General features: G+C 37.1%; 1 protein-coding gene across 1 annotated transcript in view; it reads right to left on the bottom strand.

The window, feature by feature from the left end:
* LOC140155415 (UDP-glucuronosyltransferase 2B14-like) overlaps positions 1-19,436 on the bottom strand; it is a 48,358-nt gene extending 28,922 nt beyond the window's left edge. Inside the window, exon 1 of the mRNA XM_072178258.1 lies at positions 18,482-19,436. Within this exon, the coding sequence (XP_072034359.1) occupies positions 18,482-19,345 (864 nt within the window). The 5' untranslated portion in view covers positions 19,346-19,436. The remainder of the gene's footprint in view (positions 1-18,481) is intronic.
* Positions 19,437-22,098: the final 2,662 nt, after the last annotated feature.

Genomic DNA, 22,098 nt, shown 5'->3' with positions numbered 1-22,098 from the left:
GCACATCAAAGTCTAGGGAAGGTTTTTCATTTTTTGTTTTGTTTTAGACAAAAATATATACCATTTTGTGCAATTTTTAGCTTAATAGAGTGACAAAATTGCTATTTTTCACATGTTTTCTTCAATATTTCGAAAAAAGAGACGAATTTCAAAAAAATATAAAAACCCTTAATTCCCTAAGTTCATGTCTCTTCTTCATGAAAAGCTAACTAAAATTTTTTACTCCGAACCGATTTTTCTTTATCTTGTCACAAAACAATTGGGGTAAAAAAGTGATTTTTTGTGATTTGTTCAAAAATTCATCATCGGATTTCTTGACTCATTTCCTTTCCAAATATGTATAGTTTTATATAGTTTGGACATATAATTCAGAAGTAATAATGCTCGAAAAGGTCCATATTAAAGGCAAATACATATTAGATGGCGGCAGCTTAACATTTTGACTTTACTAGAAGTAATGGAGGGAAAAAAGAGTAAAAGAATCCTTCCCTAATTCTAACCTGCATGCTTAGACTAGATCTAAAAATAGACCTGGTCTCACTTGTTTTGTGCATACGGACCTTATGCTGGTTTTATACTGTCATATCGCTTGCTGCTGTGCGGCGTGGCGTGATGCACTCGCATTGCAGACAAACGGATACAATCAAGGCTAGTAGTATAAGACGTCCCTCTAGGATAGGGGGTGCAGGGGTGCAAGGGGTGCACCGGAAGTGACGTTACGTGACCTTTGACCCGGAAGTGATGTATTGTATCATATGTATGCCGATGACATACAACTTTATGTTGGCTTTAACCCAAAAGATCATGTTTCCACAGCTTCTTCGCTTCACCGGCTCTCTGAATGCATCAAGTCCATAAAGAACTGGATGAATAACAACATGCTCAAGCTAAACGATGACAAGACAGAGTTTATGGTTATAACATCACCACATCTCAAACACCACATGTATCCTATTTCTTTGCTAGTTGAGGACGTTACAATATCTCCTAGTGACAGTGTTCGCAATCTTGGTGTCATCTTTGACTCACAAATGTCCATGTCTTCACATGTAAAATCTCTCTGCACAAACCTAAACTTCCAACTCCGCAATATTTCGCGTATACGTAGGTTCCTGGACTATGACACCTGCCATCTCGTCACGCGTGCCATTATTCTCTCCAGACTGGATTATTGCAATGGACTCCTTCTTGGATCAGCCAAAACTGACATCCAGAAGTTACAGAGGATCCAGAACTGGGCCGCGAAAGTTATTTGCCAAGCTTTGAAACGAGATCATGCCACGCCTTATTTACACCAACTACATTGGCTGCCCGTTGAGGATAGAGTTACCTTCAAGATCTTGGTGCTAGTGTTCAAATGCCTCAATGGGACGGCACCGGACTACTTATCGCAATGTCTTTCTCTTCACATTCCAACCCGTCAAGGTCTCCGTTCAGCAGCAGACACAACTCGCCTCTCTGAACATAACTCAACTAAGACACTAATATCTTTTGAAAAAAGGACATTCTCTTACACAGCTCCTCGCATCTGGAACAGTCTACCTGTCATCATCAGAGAGCCTACCACATTACCTGCTTTTAAGAAATCATTGAAAACACATTTGTTTCCTGCTTAACTGACTTTGTTTGTCTTATATACATGCCTGTAGGTTCTCATATTTGTAGTTTTATTATGGTTCTTCTTGTTCAGCGCTGCGTTCTTTATGTAGCAGCGCTATATAAGCATTCTGTATGTATGTATGTATGTATGTATGTATGTATGTAAGTGACGTCACGTGACCTTTGACCCGGAAGTGACGTCACGTGACCTTTGACCCGGAAGTGATGTCACGATATGAATATTCATGAGATGGGCGTGGTTAATTAGCATATATGAATATTCATGAGATGGGCGTGGCTAATTATTATATATGAATATTCATGAAGTGGGCGTGGCTAATTAGCATATGTGAATATTCATGAAGTGGGCTTGGCGAAAATGTCATGATATGAATATTAATGAGACGAAATTTAAATATGATAAATAAAGAGTCACCTTTAGTTTATTTCATATTTATTTATTTCATTTCAATTAATTAATTTCATTTTAATTTACTTCATTTCATTTTAATTTAGTTCATTTCATTTCATTTCAATTCAATTCATTTCATATTTAAATAAACAAACAAACAAACAAACAAGAAATCAATAAAGATATTAATTGATGTATTGTGGAAACCGTATGTCCGATTTGCTCCAAACAAAAGGCATATTGATCAGTGTACTTTACCCTACTCAATTAATCTATTTAAAACATGCTCAAAGCATTTCCTTATTTCAAGAAAATGCCTCCAATACCACTTAAGCTACCATAACTTGTCCTTGACCGTTATGTAATATTATTTCCTGAACAGTTTCCTTTCTACGTAACTCCAACAAGTTTAACTTTACAAAACACAGATTTTGAGTTCAAGTTTACGCGTCACATTAATACAATACTATAAGTAGCACAAGTAAATTGTTATTTTTTTAATAATAAAAATGTTTGAAATATGTAACGAAATGCGTATCGCAACAGCTTATATAAACGGGTTTTAGAGAGTTTTTTTTTTAATTTTTGATTAATGACGAGTCAACTTGGTCTTTTTTTATTTCTCCATTTTTATTTTCGTTAATCTTCGCTGTCCGTGGCATCATCCTCGACGTTCTCCTTGTCCGCATCGTACTGGAACAGCCCGTCAAATTTAGATCGATGTTTGGCCATCGTTCTCTTCACGGCTCGGTTCACCTCGACCCCTTTGTCCATTTTCTCCTCGAGATCGTCCGTGATTTCCGTATAAACGTCGTCGTCTTTGAGATACGCGTGGCTCCGTAGAAACGTCCGGTACTGGTCGAAAAAGTCGCGTTTGACGGCCCAAACGGTCTTCAGGTAGGCCTTTTCCATCGCCATCTCCGGGTCCATACCATCGTCGACGTACTTTTCGTATTTCTCCCTCCTCATATCATCCGTAGCTTCTTTAGCTCCCTCGTACCATTCCCGATAAGCCTCGTTATCTTCCAAGTCGTCGCCGGACTCTCGGTCCGAGACCTCATCCTCGATTTCCGAGTCGGAATCCTCTTCCTCCTCGTCTTCATCATCATCCTCCTCTTCTTCATCTTCTGGATGTACGTTTCGCTCGTGTCTCTCGAGATCGTACTTGCGCGAGAACGCCCTGTCGCACAGGGAACAAGCGTGAGGTTTATAAGCATTCATGTCGACTCTTTGAAGGTTAAGATGGAAATGACTAAAAGGTGAAATAACCCGCTTATATAAGCTTTTGCGTAATGCATTTTGTTACGCGATTGACGCACTTTATTACGCAATTGACGCATCTTGTTACTCAATCGACGCATTTCGTTACGCAATCGACGTATTGGACGCATTTCCCCGTGCAATTGACGCAAACAACTCGGTTTCCGACGCAAACGATGTCATAAGGTAGTCTTGGCATTCTGGTCTATTCTCTCTCTGGACACTGAAGCGAAAACATGGGTTTCAACTCTACGCGTCGCAACGCTTGGGACGAGTACGTCCGAGAGGAACAGCGGCAGCAACTCCGCGATTTCTTGAACTTTATCATCGGTCACGAGTTGGAACGCAATGTGATGAATCGCGACGAAGACGTCGTCTACGAGGAAAGGATTTGGATACGGAATACGTGTTGGCTATATTCACGGAGGTGGCCAGTTTGCGGCGGTTCGGACCTAATTTGAAGTTAAAATGAAATGAACTAAATTAAAATGAAATAAATTCATTGAAATGAAATGAATTCAAGTGAAATAAATTAAAATTAAATAAATTACATTGAAATGAATTAAAATTAAATAAATTACATTGAAATGAATTAAAATTATATAAATTAATTGAAATGAAATAAATAAACATGAAATAAACTTCAAGTGACTCTTTATTTATAATATTCAATATTTAAATATGGAATGAATTGAGTTGAAATGAAATGAACTAAATTAAAACGAAAATAAATTATTTCAAACGAAATGAATTCAAGTGAAATAAATTTAAATTAAATAAATTACATTGAAATTAAATGAATTAAAATTATATAAATTAATTGAATTGAAATAAATAAACATGAAATAAAATAACAAATTTAAATTTCGTCTCATTAATATTCATATCGTTGCATGAATATTCATATATGCTAATTAGCCACGCCCACTTCATGAATATTCATATAGGTTAATTAGCCACGCACATCTCATGAATTTTCATATATAACTAGCCACACCCATCTCATGAATATTCATATCGTGACGTCACTTCCGGGTCAAAGGTCACGTGACGTCACTTCCGGTGCACCCCTTGCACCCCTGCACCCCCTATCCTAGAGGGACGTCTTATACTACTAAGGCTTGTCATTGGCTGATAAGCGGCCACCGGTATGAAAGTCTGACAGAGGCATCAGGCCGGGCATCAGGCATGGTATATAGACCTGAGTATCAGGGTCGTAGCAAGCGGGGGCAGGGTGGACAAAGCCCATGGGCCCCGAGGGTCCAGGGGCCCCGAGCACAAAAGCTAAAATTAAATAAGGGCTGATAATTGAGAGCAGGGCCGGATTTACCATTGAGCCAGATGGGCCCGGGTCCAGGGCCTTCCAAATTACCCTATGAATCTTTCTTTTAACCAACAACAGCCTCTTTTTGGCCAAAACAGGACAAAGTTGTAAAATTTTCCGCGCTTTGCGCACATTCAAATAGCAAAATGTTGATATGGGGCTAAAATAGTCTGAAAATTGAATTTTTTTGCGAGCTTTGCGCGCAAATGTCCTAGTAACATCGGGACAAAATATGTTAGCCCCTCTATATTATACTGGCCTGGCCCAGGGCCCCCATAAGGTAAATCCCGCCCTGGTTAAAATGGCTCGTACTGCTCCTTGTCTATGGGCTCCTGATGCTCATGCAAGGCCCCTACTGAGTATAAGTAGGCCGCAGGCTAACACCGAGCCTAGTAACCAAATCAATGTTTTTCAGACAGGCTTTTATTTTGAAAACAGCACCACCTGTAAGGTACAGAAAGTGAAGGTGAAGAAGAAGAAAAACCATAAAATGACATGGGAATGTAAAGCAATTTAATTTTAATAATTTAAAGGTGTGTAAGTTTACGAGCGTAAGTAGATGAATGATTTAGTTATCGTAAGTGCCACATACGATAGTATTGCACTCAAATAGAAATGAATGTAGAGTGCAACACTATCGTATGCGGCACATATATAGAAATAGGTATTGCGAGCAACACTGTCGTGCCACATACAATAGGGTACATGGGGTACATGTATTATCTCCAATATTTGTCATTTTATGTTACTTTATAACAATTGTCTTAACAACTTATTTTCGCACATAACAAGATACCTTTGCCCTAATGTTTTCTCTCAAGATATATTACTGAGTCTAAAAATTAAAAAAAAAACCGATCGTGTCGTATCTATTATCAGTCATTGGAGCTATAAACTTAGCCAGTTTGTTGACAATGCCTACAACCGTCAGGGTCACAGTCAGTGATGTGATAGTGACTGTTTTGCACTTACGTTGGTGTCACACCACTCCACGCCATACATAAATTCTCCCAGTCACATTTCCCCAATATGAAATTTTTCTTAAATAAAATTTTTATTTTTATTTCTTTTAAAGTTTGGCAGAGGCGGGGTTCGAACTCACGGCTCACCGCTTTGGCTAGTATCACGTATACCATACGTCCAGCGCCTTAGACCGCTCGACCACGAAGAACTTGATAGTGTCATCGTGAAAATTTATACCTATAATATTAATAAATCGCAACTTCATTACTGCATCATATTTTGGAATTTTATCTGCTTAAAACATTAATGTGTATTATAATAAAGCTACCATTATTTATATTGTTGAATTCTCAAGCGCATAGAGACAATTAATACGAGGGTCCTATGAATAGGCCTACATACACAATACATAAAATCGATTTTGATATCGGCCATGTGCTCTGCTGTGCATGTGGTTTCCGCAGTGGCGGAAGTTGTATTACGAAGTGCATCCGAACTCCATTTTGAAGCAAATGATTTTGACAAGGCATTGGATTGTTCCAGTTTGCATCCTAAATCCACATTAGACCCCTAATTTTATTTACAAAATCAAAAGATTAGATTATCATAACAACAAAACGGTAATCTTTTGTCGGGTCTAATGTGAAAATTACATAAAAAAATGCAGTTTTTACAGAATTAATTTTCACTTAATTCCAAAAAAAAATGGCGTATATAAGATTGAAATAAATTCTCTACCTTCTATACTAGATCAATTGTGACGCAAGTTGTTATCAAAAATTGTTGTGATAGATGTACAGTTAATATTCATATATTCCATTACCTATCTGATGGTACAGTTTTTACACAGAAAATATTTATTTGAAAAACCTGCCACTCGGCTTTTTTCCGGAAAGGTCACAGGGTCGCCGTGACCTGTGCAATAATTACAATTAAAATTTTTCTTATTCTAACAGCAAGCGTTTCTAGAATATATTATGGCGAAATGTGGTGTACGTTGGTGTAGCGTTCCATGATTTTGTTGTTTAGGTCTTTGTTTAGAAAGTAGCGTATATGACACATATAAGTGGATTATTGGTGACAGTTCAAAACAAAAGACTGTAGCTTAGGCGCTTCTTTTGAATAAACATGAATGAACGCTGGGCGATGAGTTTCTTAACAGTGATTATGTCCGGACCCCCCCCCCCCTCCTTATCATGTCATCTTTAAACAGGCTATATGTTTTAATTAATATTCTTACGATAGTAGGCCTATATTTGAAATGCTTAATTATTTAACGTTAGCTTTGTCAATTTCATATTTCCATTTGACACAAAGCACAATGAAACACTAATTTTTTTGTTTCTTTACCCTCCTTCTAAATCTCTCTCCCCTTCATATCGAAAGGTTTGGCTACAAAACGATACTCTTATCTATGCACATTTTCCACCTCGATACACCTGAATACACAAATTTGTCCAAGCACAAACAGTCTAGTAATGTATTGTGTCTATACAGTCTGTGTTTACAGTACACAGTTTCGTGCATAGCATCATAAGAGCTGTGTGAGTTTTTAGCTGGTTAATAGTGGAAAATACAGCATCTGTGATTGGTTTGTCAAAATCCCGATAGTTTCCTTCATCCAATCAGAAAAGTTTTTATATCGAACGAAGCTAACACTTCCTGTTAAAAACGCTGGTTTTTTTCATTACGCCAATTGATGACGAAATTCAATGTTCATAGCAAGGCGAATGTGGTCAATCTGTTGAAAACGGCCTATTCACGCACAACGTTTCTTTGATGTGGTGGAATATTAATCACCTATTAGCTACGGCCATATCCCATGGTTCATTCTCATAAAGGGTATAATTTCGTCGTCTATTACTACCAGATGAACATATCGGATTTTTCTATCAAAATCATTCAAAATATGAACGTGTAAAACTTTGTACGAGTTGTACATTGCAATCTGCATTTGAAGGGGTATGAAAACTGTGTGAACGCGTAAATACGCGTGATTTGTGCGTTAAAGTAACACCCTGGCATATGACGTCAAGGTAATATTTCCTGCTATTTGTGCTTCTAATATTTTAGAATCTGTGGACCCCCTATAGAGTCGATCAGAGTCGAATCGTCAAAGTCACAATGGAAAATAATTGGTATTTTGGGCTAGGCTCGAGTTTAGTCGAATCGAGTCTTCGGGCCTGAAAATTAGAGTCAATTAGAGTCATTTCATACATGTATACTCAGTCAGTCAAACCATTGAGTTATTCTAGTTAAAAACCAATACACCCTATAAATGGAAGACATGACCTTAATATCCACATGAGGGGGTGTATTAAATTTGAACTTACTTTGTTCTTCACTGAAGCGACTAAATTTTGGCGACAGCTATGATGATTCAAATAAGCCCTCTGACTAGGAAAAATAATAAGTTGTCTATGGTGTAGTATCACACCTGAGTCGATAGTCGATATCAAGCCACGATTTTAAATAACATGGATTTTTCTTTGCTTGAATCTTCTATTTCACAAGCACAGGCAAAACTGACCAGGCACAGCTGAACATCTAGGTATCATCAATAGCGTCCCCCAAAGATGAGTAAAAGACAGTAAACTGCAGCACACAGCAACAGACACCACTCCCAGTGTATGGGAAGCCAGTCAAGCATGCATCAAACTATCAAATATCTGCGATCAATAATGGTCTCCAGTACACGTGCTTGGACAGCTTTGTAGAAGTAGAAGCAACAGCAACTTAGGAGACGTCCATCAATCTCCTTTGCAACTAGAATCATGCTTTTTAACACGAGCTGTAAAACAGTGCTTTTTATATAATGCTGTGAATCCTGAGTAATATCTGGTGACTTGAAAGATAAATGCATATTCGCCACATCATGCTACAAGATTGTGCTCAATACCAAGCGCTATGACTATGTGTGAACGTCCGTATCTATATGTTAAACCTGACACCCAGCCTTTCATCAACTTAGTAAGTCAGTGTCAAACTCGCTTTCTCGGACACTACCTGAGGATGCCAGTGGAGGAGCCCTATAAGAAATATGATTTTCATGGCAAAAAGAGACCAGAGGGACAAAGTACAAATTCTCTATTCTCTATATGCAGAAGTTGTTGGGGAATACCATCAACGATTTATGACCAAATGCTATTAATTTACTAGTTATGGATCGTTGTTCTTGGAGAAACGTTGTCGAATGGAATGAAAAAATCTTGTCTTGAAAAGGAAATTTATATTTCATGACATTAACTTTAGATGTAAACTTGTTTTGGGACACGAACACATATTCTTAGTATTAATTGCAGGAAAGCACCCACAGAAACAAAATGATATTAAATATCATGTAAAATGCGTCGAAATACGTCGTTATGTGACACAGCGATTTTACGAACGGTCAGGCGAACGGCACCATAGTCACTAAACACGTGTGAATTAATGGCTTTTAACAAAAACGGACAAGTTGAAATAAAGCAATTACGACCAGGTAAATTAATTAATTATATTACTAATGAAGCAACACACATAGTCAGGATTTGGTAATTTTGAAGAGTGTTGTCTACTTACTTACTCTGCAAACATTCATGAAAATGTCAAAAATGTTGAATAGTCACCATGTCTTGGTAGTTAAACTAAAAGTAAGACTTAACAGCCATTCAACCACAAAATAATTGAATAAACTAACTTAAATATTTCGACGTCAGAACTACAGAAATGCTGTGTAGGCCTTGATTGTACGATTAACCTGAGATGACTAGGTCGAATAAATGAAGTTAAATTTAATTTGTATATAAATCGTATATGATGTATGGATCTTGGGTATGGATGATGCGTGTTGAGGGGATGAAAGGGTTTAACAATATGCTTGGTGAGGGTGCGTGTATGTAAGTGAGGGAGGGGTGAGTGGAGTGTATGTTGTTTCATGGTGGGAATATGTGTGCTTGTATGAAGATGAACGTAGGTGCTACTTTTATAGTATTTTATATTAATAATATTAAATTTCTGTATTTGTGCAATAGTGGGCCTGCAAAATCACGATGTGTTTTAATAATTTATTTCCTAATAATATTTTTGAATAATTTATCATTTTGTATGTTTTTGTGCAATAGTGGTCTTGATGATGTGTTTTAATAATTTAAATATAATTTGTACATAAATCATATTATAACGTTTTATTGTGAAAGATGTATGGAGGACGTGTGTTGAGAGGGTGAGAGAGGAGTGCATGTGAGAGTGTGACTGTATGAGGAAGAATGCAGGGTTACTATTTTATTTATTATATATTTTTTGTCTTTTAGTAAAAGATCGTATTAATTTTAGTTTTTAGTCTATGTACACTAATATATTATATTTTAAATTAACTTGTGTTTGTTAGTAATATTTTTAATATCCACACGGACATGTGGAAGAACAATACTGTATTGAACATGTTTTTACCGTGTATAAATAAAGCTATTATTATTATTATTATTATTATTATTATAAAGTGTCGGCAGTCACAGAACACATACACGCCACTCCATTCGGACAGTTTCAAAGTGCTAAACACAGAAAACAAAGAGCACCCAAGCTTAGGGAAGGAAGACATACAAATCAGGAGACACTCGCCACAGCTCAACTGTAAACAGGACCTCGAGATTCATCTTAAAGTGATATCAGGTCTATCGTAAAGTTAACTCCTTCACAACATTTTTGGAGTTCTCCTGATGAGGATGTGTATCTTCACGCCAATTGAGGATAATCTCAATTATCTTTGTGTTGAATGACTGTTTGAACTTAACTTTCTGTTTAAATTAGTTTCAGTATGATTTATAACTCACCGACCCCAGAGGGCGTACTGGTCCTGATGTTAAGCCTCCAACTGTTCTGGTATTAGGCATCAACGGTCTCGGGAAATCCAGAACAAAATTTGTGTTGATCAACATAAGTTCTGCGTCCTCACAAAATATGGAAGAATCCAGTCCATGCTGAACTCTCAATTCCTTTGCCGGATCAACTGCCATATTGAATACAACAAGGTAAAATATGCACGCTGCAAAGTTTATTAATCGTTCTGAGAATGACATCACGTGATCAAGACCGGAAGTTATTTCTGGCATATATGCAGGATTTGCAGGCGTACGGGTGTTTAAGAGCGATGGAAATGGAACTGTCATTACAGCAGATAAAGTAATATATGGAATACCCATATATTGTCGTAAATATTGGAAAATTGGACAGTTACCGTTTATGTCAACCACTGATATATCGAAGTTTGAATCACGTAGTGTTGAAAGAATATCTTGGTTTAGAAACAAATCGCAACACTCATCATATTGTTTTTGAATAAAGTTTTTTTTTCCTCTGGATAATTCCAAAATCCATTGCACATATCTGCCTTGTAGGCCCGCTGCTGTCATACTTGCCATTATATCACGATAATCAGCAAGTTTCACCACTGACGGGTGAAATATGTATTTAATAGCCTGGTAGGGTCTGTAGGGTTTTTCGATGACGTAATGAGAGGCTCATGACGATCCGCTACGAACATTGTAATGTTATGCCCACGATCCATCAATTCCCTGCCTAGTTTGAGCATCACATGGTAGTGACTGCCTTCGCCGAATAGTGGTATAAGGAGAATGTTACTACAGGATGCCATGGGAAAGAGGCAAACTGAGAGCATTACAAGCAATAGTTTGGTAGCCATTGTGTAAGATCACGAACTCTATTCCGGAATATACAGATTTAGCTTTCTAGGATTAGCCACACTAGGTAAGACACTTAGTGACCGCGCACCGTGTAGTCTAAGCACCCAAAACTGAGACGTCAAGAATGGCTATATCTCATGAATCAACAGTTCGTGACGGTAACATTCGGTAACCTCGGGTGACCTTGCAAACAAAATTCACATTCCCTGTGTATGAGATTAACGTAATGTCTTTCTTAGCGAGTTTATGGATTGTAACTGGAATAGCCTATTGCCAAGTACATGGTGAAGGTCTCACCTGTTGGTATGTGAACTTTAGACTCTTTGGTTGTTTTCATACTGTCATACCGCTTGCCTGTATGGCGTGACGCATTCGCATTGCAGACACACGGACTCAAGGCTTGCCATTGACTGATACATCATATTCCTTGCCGTAGTGGCAAGTTGTATGAAAGTCTGACAGAGGCATCAGACATGGTATATAGAACTGGTATAAGGAGTTGGTCTCAGGATAACACCGGGCCTGGTTTCTGAAACATTCTACAGGCTTTTCAATGATAAGAGCACTACCTTTGCGACTAAATATAAAGATAATGTAGGAAGAATGGCAACATTTATGTTCTCTCCCACTCGAGATTGGTACTTGGTACTTGGTACTTGATAAGAACACTCCTATAAAAAGAACACTACGTTATTGTCCAAGAAGAACCGTAAGCAAAATTAACTTACGGTACGTAAAATTAAAGTGAAGTTGAAGGAACCCCATGAAATGACATGGAATGTAAAGCAATTTAATTTCAACAATGTAAACTATATAAATGGTGTTAAAGTTAATACGAGCGTAAATAGATGAATTATTATACTGATTTAGAATTTAGATTTTTACTCAATTAGAAATGAATGTGCGACACATACGATAGTGTTGCACTCAAATAGAAATGCGTGTAGCGAACACCATTATCTTGCCACATACGATAGTGTAGCATCCACTGCTAAATTAGGATATGCATAATATCGGCTCAAATGTCCAATATTTTACATTTTATGTTGAAATTTTTTTATTTATATTTGCATTTATATACAAAAACGAGACACCTTTTGCCCTAATGTTATCTCTCAAGATCTATTACTGAATCTAAAAATAAAAACACCGGATTTATCGTCTCTATTACCAGTTATTTGAGCTATGAACTTAGCCGGTTTGGTGATAACGCTACAGCCGTCAACGTCACAGTCAGTGGTGTGATATGCACTGTTTTGCACTTACGATGGTGTAGCATTCCGTGATTTTGTTGTTTAGGTCCAAGAAAGTAGCCACATAGAGTCATACGATGCACAGTGTCATCGCTCCGATATCTTCATGGCAGAAATCGCCATGGTAGGCTGAATCCACAGCCACGCATGGCTATTTTGTTCCGAGTTTTTTCAGTTTTTGAGCTCAATACGCACTCTTCTTTCTCAAAACGCAAGCTAACGACTATCATATCCTTTCAACACATATGTTCAAGTGCAAGGAAAAAATATGGCTTCTTGAGAATAAAAAAATTACGGGAGATATTCATAATTTTCTACCCCGGTATCCAAAGATTTATCGTCTGAAAATCAAATCGTGCATAGGACATGTGTATCGATCCCGTGTATTCATTTTATTGTCTCTGCTGTACAATGTAATCATTAACCAGGCGATGTCGGTGAGCGATGTTCTTGCAGCAGATGAAAAACAAAATTAGCATGCAAGATTATCGTAAGTGGCGCATATACGATAGTGTAGCATCCACTGCTAAATTAGGATATGCATAATATCGGCTAAAGGTGGAGCAGACTAAAACTGTATTGACGAACACGCATGCGTTAAAAATGATGTAGCCTAGGTCGAACAATTGGTTCCCGACATTTCCCCTATGAAGTCTCACCCTCCTAGGCGGACTACTAAAATTTATTCAACAAAAGTATGATTACAATCTACCGCGATTGTTCGTCTCATACACATAACAAATGCACTACGATCAAATAGGTTAATGACAACATTGATTGAATGGACTGTACAGCGTCATGATTACGATGAAGGACACCGGTTCAAATTCTTTGTTTGGAGCCAATGAATAATTTCACGCACAAACTTTATAGTAGGCTTAAGTATACTCGTAATTAGGCTTATATTTAAAATAAATGCTTAATTATTTAAGGGGTACTATACCTATTGCATTTTTTTTTTTTTTTTTTTTTTTGCGTTTTTGGCATTTTTGGCATTTTGTGAAGAAATGAGCAAAAAATTGGAGTGGTATGCAAAATGAAGGGGAAATCTTCTCGTTCTATTGGTTCTTTGGTTTTCTTTTAAAGGTAGAAACCAAAAGGTGGTACATCACTGATGTTTTTAATTCACTTCGTTTTGGAAAGCTTACTATCAACGGATTTCGTTAAAATTTTTGATACGTGTTGCTAACACATTAGAAAAATAATGTTGACATGTAAAATGGGAATAAGTGGTTCCTGATTTCTTTTATGATTTCATGAACTTGGTGATTATCAGTGCTCCACACCTATCAAAAAACAACTGGTTAAAATCATTCCATTTCAATGTTGAGCTATATTTTGTTTTTCAACTAGCCACATAAGCCATAGATAACAGGTTAACACATCCATACTACAGCAATGTTGAATAAATTGCATTTCTCGTCACCTATACCACCATATTATATTATATATTATATGTGTTTGTCCAATCCTTTTCAACTAGGCAATCTAAATTGCACTCACCATTTACATCTCAAGGTATCATATTATATCCACCACATGCCTTTTCAATATATATCCAGTAAAAGACAAACTAGACAAAATATGCCTCATTATGATATCACAGACTATCACATGTATTTCAAGATGGATGCCTAAATTTGACCTGAACCAAGTGACCTATAACCAGACCTATGATGACCTATAGCCTCTGAAATCTCTTTTCCTAACAACACATGATAGAAGCTGCATAGTATTAAATTGGCTATAGTGTCCACTGTGGAAGAGCTTATTATACATGTATTTATTTTAACGTGCATGGCTGAGCACAGTTTCTATAGATAGTATAACAAAAGATTTAATTTATTCTATTCAAGTACTCCACTTAAATAGAATAAATTATGTTTTGTTATGAAACACACATCAAAAACAATATATATATAGGGCCAAAATGGTTTAAAAGCACTTTGTATGTAGAGATATTTTATAAGTTCAGGACATGAGGTGATGAACATATTCATGTACTTCATAAATTTGTAAGAAAAAAAAGAAGAGGGGTACTGATGAAAATCATGGCATTACATTGCCTTAATGTTAGCTTTGTTAATTTCATATTTCCATTTGACAACACAAAGCGCAATGAAACTATATCTATCCTCGCTTTCTCAATCTTTAACCGAAGTTATAATACCCACTCCCACTCCAGACCACTCCAGTTTCCCCCTCCCCATTGGTGTTGTCAGGTTTTCGTTTAGGAGGGCGTGGGAAAGGCGACTTTCAAGCGGAAACATTATTGACAAAAATGAGTAAAACATCACGGCGGGCGGCCAGCATCCAACTGGTGGAGGGTCAAGTATGAGGACAAGATGTCTCATGGGGAAGCTATCCCTCCCTCTTGGCTACCGCCACTTTACCTCCCTGTCCACTTCCAATGCCCGCCTTCTCCTCCTTCCTACCCCCTTCCTTACCAGACACAAAACTTATTTGCAGTGTACAAAATGTTTATAAGTTCAAAAACGATAGTTTGGTTATGGTTCGGTACCTCTATCATCTTGGGCTCATAAGTTAAGATGATTTTAAGATACGGAATTGAAACTTAGCAGACGAATACAAGAATGATAAATAAATAACATTTGAAAAAATTAAATTTTTATGTAGTGGTATTACAAAATAAGCTTCATTTTATACATGCAACCTTTTTATGTGGCACCTTGTAAATGTAAATATGATTTCGGGGCAAATTTTATCCAAGTGTTGTGTAGTGCTGTTTAATGTGATTACAGTTACATGTCTTTAAACAAATGTATTTTTAATTTAATTTGCGTGGTCAATGTGATACTGATCCAACCCGGGGGGGGGCACATCAAAAAATTTTGGTGGGTATGCTCCCCCGGAATTTTGAGGTGGTGGGTCTTTGGGAGCTGATGGCGTACCGGTAAAAGGGGTCTTTTGGAGCTGCGAACGGGGCTGTGACCAAGTAAACTGGGGTCTTTTGGAGCTGCGAAAAGTCAAAATCAAGGGTCTTTCTTGGCTTTTTGGTTGAAAATCGGCTGAAAAAACAAGAAATATGAGGAATGAGCAATTTTTGGGTCTTTTAGAGCTGAAATTATCAAAATCAAGGGTCTTTCGGAGCTGTATTTTGGTCAAATATAGGGGTCTTTCGAGCTGCGAAACCCAAAAGGGGGGTCTTTCCGGGGAGCATATCCGTATGGTCATTTGTGTTGAGTGCCCCCCGGGGATCCAACAATAACGAAGGACATTTGGAGTACGCTAAAGTGCGTATGTTTTCCAAACAGGAGATATAACTCTTCTGTAGACTTGCTAAAGTCTGGTTTATGAAACAACACGTTTGTTCATTAAAAGGAACCGAGTGGATTAATAACTGTTCCTTCCCAGCAAACACAAACATGTTTTTAAAATGTTTTAAATAAATTATATTTTGGCTTTTGATTTAGGTAAAAACTTTTTAATAACATTAAAATGTCGGGTTATATAAAGGTCATGAAAACGTTTTATAACGTTTTGTATGAAAACACACTACAACAATATTTTTAAAATGTTTTCAAATTGTTATTGCAAACTATTTTTGCTAACATTTTTGCCAAATATTTTGTCAACACTTAAATAACATTATGTTAAAATATTTGCACCCAGCAACCACTGAAATGTTCTTAAAATGTTTTTTCAAAACGTTTTTATAACATTTAAATGTCGGGTTATATAAAGGTTATTACAACGTTTTTAAAACGTTGTTACAAATATTTGGGGCATGCATTTTTCGCGAAATATTTTTTCAACCCCAAAAAAACATTCTGTTTGGAATATTTTGTATCAAGTTTTCAAAAATGTTTTTGGAATGTTATTAAAACGTTTTTATATCCTTTATATAACCAGACATTTAAACCTTTTATGTAAAACATTTTGTTTTTGCTGGGCAGTAGATTATCAAAAAATGTTTTTTAATGTTATGAAAACGTTTCATACACAACATTATACCCTTTATATAACACGGCATTTAAACGTTTTCTGACAACCTTTTATAACCTTTTGCGAATGATGTTGAAAACGTTTTGTGTTTGCTGGGTTAAGAAAGTAGTGAATGATAAAGCAGCACTGTCTTGAAATTATCATCTGTGCAGGAAATCTGTACACAAATGAATACGCAAGCTTGCAGCAACAAGAACAAGACTTTTGGATATTTATATTATTCAGTGTAAACAAAAAGATTGCTTAATTTCAAGACAATTAAATGTTATTTCCACCCTATATAGTTTTCTTTTATATGGATATAGTTTTTATTTAAACATTTAATTGTCTTGAAATTGAGCAATAGGTCTGCAAACACACGTCAATCAGTCAATGTAGTTTTTATTAAGGTTATGTACAATTTTGAATTTTTGCATAGACAAATGGGCTGCACGTAGCTACCTAAAATAATTATTTTTTCAAAAAATAAACACGGTAGGCCTAAAAATTACACTTCATCTTAAAGTTGACACTCTAATGATTGTTATTATTATACTTCTAACGTCATAGCTCGTACACAAATGTTCTTTATAAGTGTTTCAATTTGTGTTCAATTTCTTGAGCATGAGGTTTTTAGGAAAGAGGCCAGCAAAATATGGGGAGAGGACCGATTTCATTGCAATTTCGGATATGAGTTACAAGCAAACCAATGAAGTAATGTACCTATTTATTCTTTTGATAGGTAGTCCTGATTTGAAACAACGATATTGCAACGACGATATTATTTTAGTGTGCCACTATATCGACACAATTATCCCCTACATTATTTCTTTGAAGTACCAGCTAACACATACCTATCAAAATGTTATGAATCAGCTAAGGGGAATATTAACAATAATTTATTTTAACAGCATATCAGGCCAAATGGTCCAAAATGGAGTTCTGAGATATGCACACATTTAGTTTTGTGCACTCACATTTTCTGCTATATTCCAGGTTCATTGCTCCTGTATCGATGTCATTCAAAACCATGTGCAATTGGTTGTTTACATGCTAGTTAGTGTTACCAGGGCCAAGGTGATGGTACTTATTTTATGGATTTTGTCTAGTATAGTGCTGGTTGAAAACTCATGCTCCACTGTGCTCATTGCTGAGTGGTTTTAGAAAATTATGGTGCAAGTTTAATTGCAAGTATAGCAAGAGAAGTCCCATCCCACATCCATCCATTAACACAATCTATAGCCCATAGACCCACTGGTAAAACACAATCCCTAATAAAGTTTGTTATTTTATAAAGTTATCATTGAGGAATGCTTGATATTCATACATGGAACATGTACTCCTTTTTAATCTTTGAAGTAGCCAAACCGCCTCCGTGGACATAGTGAAAAACGGGTACATTTCTTGAAAAGAACGCACATATTGAAATATTTCTTTTAGTTTATTAAAGCTAACGAATAAAGGTTTCTTTGCACACCAAAATATATTTGATTAACTTTTCATAAATAGGAGAAAAGGAGGATTCTGTTTTTATTGGAATATCCTGTACGATCAGGTTAATTATTATCTCCCTAATAAAGCAAAATCCATAATCAGGGTTTTGTAATTTTGAAGAGTGATGTCTACTTACTTACTCTGCCAAAATTCATGAAAATGTCAAAAATGTTGAATGTCACTATGTCTTGGTAGTTAAACAGCAAGTAAGACTTAACAACCATTCAACACAAAAACAATTGAATGAGATGACTTAGGTCACTGAGATGACTTAGGTCAGATAAATGAAGTGTAAAGTGTACTGATACACGCCACTCCATAGATTCGAACAGTTTCAAAGTGCTAAACAGAGAAAACAAAGAGCACCCAAACTTAGTGAAGGAAGACATACAAATCAGGAGACATTAGCCGCAACTCAACCGCAACCAGGACCTCGGGATTAAGCTAATATCGGGTCAAAAATATTGAGGATAATCTCAATTATGCTTATGTTGAATGACTGTTTGAACTTAACTTTCTGTTTTAATTAGTAAGATTTATAACTCACCGAGGCCAGAGGACTAGCTGGTCCTGATGTTAAGCCTCCAACTGTTCTGGTATTAGGCAACAACGGTCGCGGGAAATCCAGAGCAAAATTTGTGTTGATCAACATAAGTTCTGCGTCCTCACAAAATATGGAAGAATCCAATTCATGCTGAACTCTCAATTCCTTTGCCGGATCAATTATTATATTAAATACAACAAGGTAAAATATACACGCTGCAAAGTTTATTGATCGTTCTGAAAATGACATCACGTGATCAAGACCGGAAGTTATTTCTGGCATGTATGCAGGATTTGCGGGCGTACGAGTGTTTAACATCGAAATAGATGGTATTGTTAATACAGCAGATAAACTAATATATGGAATACCCATATGCTGTCGTAGATATTGGAAAATTGGACAGTTACCGTTTACGTCAGCCACTGATATTTCAAAGTTTGAATCACGTAGTGTTGAAAGAATATCTTGGTTTAGTAACAAATCGTGGCACTCATCGTATTGTTTTTGCATAAAGTTGTTTTCTCTTCTTGATAATTCCAAAATCCATTGCACATACCTGCCTTGTAGGCCCGCTGCTGTCATACTTGCCATTATGTCACGATAATCAGCAAGTTTCACCACTGACGGGTGAAATATGTATTTGATAGCCCAGCCTGTATGGTTTTTCGATGACGTAATAAGAGGCTCATGACGATCCGCTACGAGCATTGTAATGTTATGTCCACGATCCATCAATTCCCTGCCCAGTTTAAGCATCACATGGTAGTGACTGCCTTCGCCGAATAGTGGTACAAGGAGAATGTTGCTACAGGATACCATGGAAAAGAGGCAAACTGAGAGAAGTACAGCCAATAGTTTGGTAGCCATTGTGTAAGATCACGAACTCTATTCCGGATAATGCAGATTTAGCTTTCTCGAATTAGCCACACTAGGGAAGACACTTAGTGACCACACACCGTGTAGTGTAATGCTAGTAACAAACAATGAAACGTCAAGAATGGCTACATCGCATGAATCACCAGTGCGTGACGGTAACATCCGGTAACCTCGTGTGACGTTGCTAACAAAATTCACATTTCCTCCACATTCCCTGTGTATGTGATTAAAGTAATGTCTTCCTTAGCGAGTTTATGGAATATAACTGGAATAGGCTATTGCCTAGTGCATGGTGAAGGTCTCACCTGTTGGTATGTGAACTTTAGACTCTTTGGCTGTTTTCATACTATCATACCGCTTGCTGCTGTACGGCGTGACGCACGCGCATTGTAGACAAACGGACACACCCAAGGCTTGTCATTGGCTGATACATCACATTCCATGCCGCAGTGGCAAGTCTGACAGAGGCATCAGGCATGGTATATAGAACTGGTATAAGGAGTTGGTCTCAGGCCTAGTAACCAAATCGATGTTTTTGAGACATTTTACTGGCGTATCAATGATAATTACACTACCTTTGCGACTAAATATAAAAATAAAAAACATTACGTTCTTGTCCAAGAAGAACCGGTGAAAATGTTCCGTAAAGAAAATGGTTGTGGTGGAATAAGAGCTTTACAGTGGTTGTTTCTGGCAAAGTGTGTTACCGGGTGCAGAAGGGTTTGGACTGGGATGGCTAGGTGACCTTTGTAATCTTTCTGGAACTGACTTACTTACTGCTTACTGCTCCCTTAACAGGCTTGGTCATCTTAACGATCTCTCTCCATCTGTTCTTCTCTTCCACTGCACTCTGTGAAGTGCCAAAGTTCAGGCCAGTCCATTCTTTTATGTTGTCTTCCCATCTCTTTTTCTGTCTTCCTCTTTTTCTTGAACCATTCACTGTACCCTGTAGGATTGTCTTTGCTAGCCCAGAGGACCATACCAACGTAGTTTTAGTGCATGACTGATGTTATTAGGTCGTCATAGGGACCGATAGCTGGTCTGTTGAGAATCTTACGGAAACACCTCAACTCCAGTGCTTGTACTCTCCTTTCCAGGTCTGACTAAGACGTGATATTTCTCGTCTGGCAGATAGTAGTGGCCAGTTCTGATCCGCTAACATGTCGGTGACACTGGTACACATGTCATAGATGTCTTTAACAAAGCAGGCAGCCCTGCGCTGAACAGTTTCAAGTTGGTAAATTTGGTCCGCGGTGTATTGATTCCGATCATTTTGATTGATTCCGATGTCTTATTTTTCCGATTGATGTCTCATTTCTACGCTCTTTTTTTATCCTTACTGGAAAGGGTTCATTGGCCTCGACGTATCAGGACGGAATACCAGAACCCTCTGAAATAATTTTTCACAACACCCATGAAACATGCATGACGGGACATGGTCACATAGGAGATAGCTACTAGCAGCACCGTCTTTGAAATTGTCATCTGTGCAAAAATGATTACGCAAGTTTGCAACAAGAAAAAGATAAATACTTTTAGTATTTATCAGTATTAATTTAAAGATTGTCATATTTTGTTGTACATGTAAAGTAAGATCCTAAAGCAGTGATATTTTTCTTTCGTATGGAAATAGTTTTATAACATTTAATGAATTGTCTTGAAATTTCCCTTGTTTATCGGTTTATCAGCCATTGCAAATTCTGTAAATCCTTTAGAAAACAGTGTTGAAGAGCAAAACTCTTAAATCTCTAATATACATTGGAATTAATGCTGTTTAGGTATACTACTCAGTCAGTGGCGGCGTTACGGGGGTCACGGGGGGCCCCCCCCCCATTTTTTTCTTGCCCCCCCCCCCCCCCCCACATTACGTATATTTTCACTTTTTGCGGTAGGGATCAATTCAATAGCTTAAGGGGTGGGCTATGAGCGTTTGGACAGTATTTTTTGTGGGAGATGAGAGCACACCAGAGATATCGAATTGCATTCTAAATACGACGAATGTCCTTCTGATATCAAATAATTTTGATTTTTTTTTTGACATTTGCAATATGTATGCAAGTGTATGTAGCTGGGATGAAAAGCCGACGATCAATTGAAAATTTTGACCTTTCGTATTGAAGATATGGATTGTTTCCCAGAAACACCAAAAAAATTAGATCTTTTGGGGAAAAAATGTATATCTTCAATATGAAAGGTCAACATTTTCAATTGATCGTCGGCTTTTCCTCCCAGCTACATACGCTATAAGTACATATCATTACATTTTTAAAGTTTACTTCGAGAACTGTTATATATCAAAACATTTAAAAGTATCAAATTTTAATCATTTGTCATAAAATTTGCGTTGTATCGCAAATTTCAAAAAATTATAATTATTTGATAACAGAAGGACTTTCTTCGTATTCAGAATGCAGTTCGATATGTCTGATGTGCTCTCATGTCCCACAAAAAATACTGTTGAAACGCTCATTCCACACCCCTTAACTAGAAGAGGTCACTAAGTAGATTTCTATCTTATATTGTGTTTCTATATCTATATATTTTATACCTTAATGTGAATATCACAATAAGTTGGAGGAGTCACACCTTTTGGTAACACACTCCTGACTCACCCATTCTGGCCTATTGGAATTATTGTCTTGTGTTTTCTTTGGAATGCCTTTTCATGTGACTCCCCATATGTCGTCAACTCTCCCACCTGCATCCTCAACTAACCAACCTCTGTCTTCAACAAATACACCTAC

Source organism: Amphiura filiformis, chromosome 6 (genome assembly GCF_039555335.1).
Source record: "Amphiura filiformis chromosome 6, Afil_fr2py, whole genome shotgun sequence".
NCBI lineage: Eukaryota > Metazoa > Echinodermata > Ophiuroidea > Amphilepidida > Amphiuridae > Amphiura > Amphiura filiformis.
This window is presented reverse-complemented; position numbering and strand designations above follow the sequence as displayed.